Source organism: Papilio machaon, chromosome 28 (genome assembly GCF_912999745.1).
Source record: "Papilio machaon chromosome 28, ilPapMach1.1, whole genome shotgun sequence".
Lineage (NCBI taxonomy): Eukaryota > Metazoa > Arthropoda > Insecta > Lepidoptera > Papilionidae > Papilio > Papilio machaon.
The window spans coordinates 1,532,511-1,537,638 of NC_060013.1; the positions used below are offsets into that span (position 1 = coordinate 1,532,511).

Sequence of the window (5,128 nt, forward strand, 5' to 3'; positions counted from 1 at the left end):
CGATTATCGTAAAGAACCCATTTTTCATCACAGGTAATGATTCGGTTTAAAATACCTTCATTATTGTGCCGGTTTAGTAATGTAACGCAACAGTCGACGCGCGTTTGCCGGTTTGCTTCAGTCAATTCGTGAGGTACCCACCTTTCAAGCTTTTTAATCTTCCCAATTTGCTTCAAGTGAATTAAAACAGTTTTATCACTAACATCGCAGCCTGCAGCTAACTCGGACGTGGTTTGCAATGGATCCGCTTCCACAATAGCCTTCAACTCTTCATTATCAACTTGAGTCTCAGGCCGTCCACGGGGCTTGTTCTGCAGATCGAAATTTCCAGAACGAAAACGTTGGAACCAAAAACGAACTGTGTTTTCTTTTGCAACACGACCGCCATACACATCATTCACCCTTCGAGTCGTTTCCGCAGCACTAGTGCCACGGCGGAACTCGTACTCGTAAATAATGCGATATTTTAAGTTTTCCATTTTGTAAAATGAGTGACGCAAACAGAAAAAACAGAAGAAAAAAAACAAATGAATGACGGTCATCGAACCACAAATACATGAGTCTATAGCTGTACAAATTTGAATTTGGAATTCCTTACCAAAGAGGAGAAATTCGTGCTTAAAGTGGCCAGTACGAAAAACGCCAATTTCATATGTAAGGACCTAATATTTTAAGAGTCGCTTTCTTCTTTGGACTTTCCGTATTTATTGAAATAAATGTTATAATATCGATAACTATCGATGTATCAGTACATCACTAATAATCAGTAGTCGGCGCCACGCTATCGCCTCGAGCTCAGTGTTTGTATACAAATCAACACAACAACATCGCAATGATATTATCTTTTTGTATTTATAAATAAATAAATAAGTCAGTTGTTAAATAAAGTACGAGTTAGTTTATGTGAAGATGGATATAATGAAAGGTAAGATTTTTTTAATGTTTACACCATTTTTAATTTGATTACGTATTTAATATATGTGTGAGATTTTCCTGTTTAATACAATGATTAAGGTCGACTTCTAAATGTTTACAAAATGTGCTTAGTCAACCTCGTTTGCCCACATTGCACTGACGTCACACACATCTTTGAATTTCTTCGAATTTTCCCTTCACCGTAAGAAACCTTTGGTTCATTGTGATGATCGAACCCGGACCTGTAGGTACAAGTTCATCGCTTAACCATTGCTCCACCGACGCTCAACTACATTATTTTGTATTTTATTATATAACTTTAACAGATAATAAAATTTAAATACCTGCCATATAACATTATAAACTGATAAAATCTTTCAACACAATTAATCAGTTAATTTCGTAATACGCAAGCAAAGAGGTAATTCGTAATAGAATAATGAATTCTGACTAGCTGTCGCCCGCGACTCCGTCCGCGCGCAGTTAAAAAAAAAAACAAAATGAAAAATAGATGTTGTCCGATTCTCAGACCTACTGAATATGCTCACAAAATTTCATGAGAATCGGTCAAGCCGTTTCGGAGGAGTACGGGAACGAAAACTGTGTCACGAGAATTTTATATATTAGATTGTGCATTTGACTATAAATTCTTTTGTGAAAGCAATCAAATAATTTATATAGTTTTAAGGTTATATTTTTTTAATATTAACCAAGCATCTCTTGTATTGTTACTGTGATATGAACAAATTACATTTTTATCTGGATATATACTTGATTTACGATTATCTTTAAAATTAAAATTGCATTCACATACTGTTTCTAATTTGAATACTCGTTCACACGTTCACGAGTCAAGAATTAATGGTGGGTACCATTGCGGTCAAGTTTTGTAACATTTACTAACGCAGTCAGAGTGCTCGAATGGACATAACGAGGTCCTTGGTAAAGAATTTTTATATTACACTAGCTGTCGCCCGCGACTCCGTCCGCGCGCAGTTAATAAGCTTATATGACACGTTCGTAGATTTACCATAGCAGCGCCATCTATTGATTACTTACTCAACCCAGTCGAAAGGTATCGACATCTGTTAGAATCATTTGGAGTTAACAGATAATTGTGACTGTCAAATAATAACAGACAAATAATTAGCAATAAATTAAAATTGCGACTATAATTTGAGATTTAAACTATCCTATCTCTCAAGTTGGATCGAACTGCACATGGTGTGCGAATTTTATTATAATCGGTTAAATGGTTTAGGAGTCCATTGAGGACAAACATTGTGACACGAGATTTATATATATTAAGATACACATTATAAAGGTTATGGTTTTAACAATGATAGCGTCTGCAAGAAAGACATCTGTTGTACGAATTGGCGGGCTCTAACTGTGCTTTACCACGACCACACAGAAGACACGATTTAAGTGGAAGACATTCCATATTTCATCTGATAACTATGCGTGCCAAAGGCCTAATTTTAGTCGAATTCCTATTCCTATACTTTTCTTGTAAGGAAGGTATGGGAAGGGAAGGTGGATTGGACGGAAGTGATTACGTACATGAAGGGAATTTAATTTTTTTTTGTGCGTTCCTTTTCTGTTGGTTAAAGGCATGCAAAGCATCTACAAATTACTGAATTTAGGTGACAGCTTACTCGTATTCGTACTATATGTGAGTCAATACTTACAATAAAAAAAGGTTTTCATTGAATAGCCTTTAGACGATTTTACGACTCTCGTAAACTCTTTAACTAAAAAATTATATGTTTAAAAAATCAACGCAAAATAAACTTGAGGTATTCATTTTTTTTTTTGCAAACATTTTAAAAAAGCCAAAATCTCATATGTTAGGGCCTATAATTAAAAAAATGGCTTCATCTTATCATAATGATAACTAGTTTTTTTTTTTACAGAACAGGACTGGCATGGCATAAATAATCTTAGCAGCCTTCAATTGATGTACACAGATTTCGATGGTTGGATATGTAGATTAAAACAATATATTCGATTCAGGTATAAAATATAATTTATTAATTTTTATTCATCTTAATTTCTCGACACTACTATTTTTACTCGTCTACGTCAGAAGGGTTTTTTTATAACCTGAGGGTCTAGTATGAAAATTTGCAAGAATTCGTAACGCCATTGATAAAATTTGTATTTAATTTATACGTCACCACTTACCACTATTCCGACGTTCTTACGGTGAAGGAAAACATTGTGATGCTGCACATATCTGAGAAGAAATTCAATGATATGTATGAAGTCAACCAACCCGCACTGGGCCCATACCCTAGTCACTCCATAACTTAGGGTAGGCGAGCCCCTCTATCGGGTATAAAGTACAACATCAATAATCGTCATACAATTTTTGACATTTTTCTATGACGTTACGAAAATGCATATCGCAAATTTTCGTGATAGACCATCCGTAGTCTATTCGACAGATTCGATTTTAACTAAGGCGTCACTCGATTCAAATCATAGGAATAGACAGTTGTTTTTTTTTTCAATGATTTCTTTTTTTTCAGGAACGAACTTTCTACCTCTAGATGTTCTGAACTAAAGAGAAGCGAAGATAATGTACCTACAAATGTAATAGTTGACTTAACCTTAAATAATATTATTGCTAATGGTATTTCATTAAAAGAAATATTAAAATATAGCACAGATAATGCAAGTAAAATGTCATACGTAAAAGATAAAAAAGAAGATTTGTTAGAATTTGATTTTGTTATTTATAGTCTTGTAAATAATTATATCAAATGTAAACTATGACATTGTTCACAAATACAGTTTTACTATGTATATGTTCTAGTAATATGATATTTTTAATTTAATGGAGTTGGGAATTCTTGGATTCTACGAGAAATTCTGTCATAAAAAATAGTGCTACAATTATCACGAGGCCTAGCAAAAAAAACTTGTGTTAATTAAAGTAGGATTTCTACCAGAACGGTTGAAAGGAAGATGGAAAATTCTTGATTAAACAGCTGCATTATTCAAGTGACAGAACATGTGAAAGGTCGTAAAAAATTAAGTCAAAAGTTAAAGGTTTACAAAACCTTGTGCGCCGACCTCACGTGAGTAGGAAAAGGCCAGGACTACAACGGTTATATTAGGTCCTTACATATGAAATTGGCGTTTTTCGTACTGGCCACTTTAATCACGAATTTCTCCTCTTTGGTAAGGAATTCCAAATTCAAATTTGTACAGCTATAGACTCATGTATTTGTGGTTCGATGACCGTCATTCATTTGTTTTTTTTCTTCTGTTTTTTTCTGTTTGCGTCACTCATTTTACAAAATGGAAAACTTAAAATATCGCATTATTTACGAGTACGAGTTCCACCGTGGCACTAGTGCTGCGGAAACGACTCGAAGGGTGAATGATGTGTATGGCGGTCGTGTTGCAAAAGAAAACACAGTTCGTTTTTGGTTCCAACGTTTTCGTTCTGGAAATTTCGATCTGCAGAACAAGCCCCGTGGACGGCCCGAGACTGAAGTTGATAATGAAGAGTTGAAGGCTATTGTGGAAGCGGATCCATCGCAAACCACGTCCGAGTTAGCTGCAGGCTTCGATGTTAGTGATAAAACTGTTTTAATTCACTTGAAGCAAATTGGGAAGATTAAAAAGCTTGAAAGGTGGGTACCTCACGAATTGACTGAAGCAAACCGGCAAACGCGCGTCGACTGTTGCGTTATATTACTAAACTGGCACAATAATGAAGGTATTTTAAACCGAATCATTACCTGTGATGAAAAATGGGTTCTTTACGATAATTGGAAGCGCTCAGCGCAATGGTTGGATCCTGGCCAGCCAGCCAAATCCTGCCCCAAGCGAAAATTAACCCCAAAAAAGTTACTTGTAAGCGTTTGGTGGACTAGTGCCGGTATTGTTCATTACAGTTTTCTCAAATCTGGCCAGACTATTACGGCTGATGTCTATTGTCAGCAATTGCAAACCATGATGGAAAAGCTAGCGGCTAAACAACCTAGGCTGGTCAATCGCTCCACGCCACTGCTGCTTCACGACAACGCTAGACCACACACTGCGCAACAGACGGCTACTAAATTAGAAGAGCTTCAATTGGAAAGTCTAAGACATCCTCCGTACTCCCCGGACCTTGCTTCAACATATTACCATTTTTTTCGAAATTTGGATAACTTCTTGCAAGGGAAAAAATTCAACTCCGATGGGGCAGTCCAAA

At 35.9% G+C, this 5,128-nt stretch overlaps 1 protein-coding gene across 1 annotated transcript; it reads left to right on the plus strand.

Moving 5' to 3' along the window:
- The first annotated feature begins 767 nt into the window (after positions 1-767).
- On the plus strand, positions 768-3,828 carry LOC106709850. Its single transcript, XM_045685083.1, has 3 exons — positions 768-925; positions 2,832-2,931; positions 3,450-3,828. The coding sequence occupies exons 1-3, from the start codon at positions 910-912 to the stop codon at positions 3,694-3,696; spliced, it is 363 nt and encodes a 120-aa protein (XP_045541039.1). The 5' UTR covers positions 768-909; the 3' UTR covers positions 3,697-3,828.
- Positions 3,829-5,128: the final 1,300 nt, after the last annotated feature.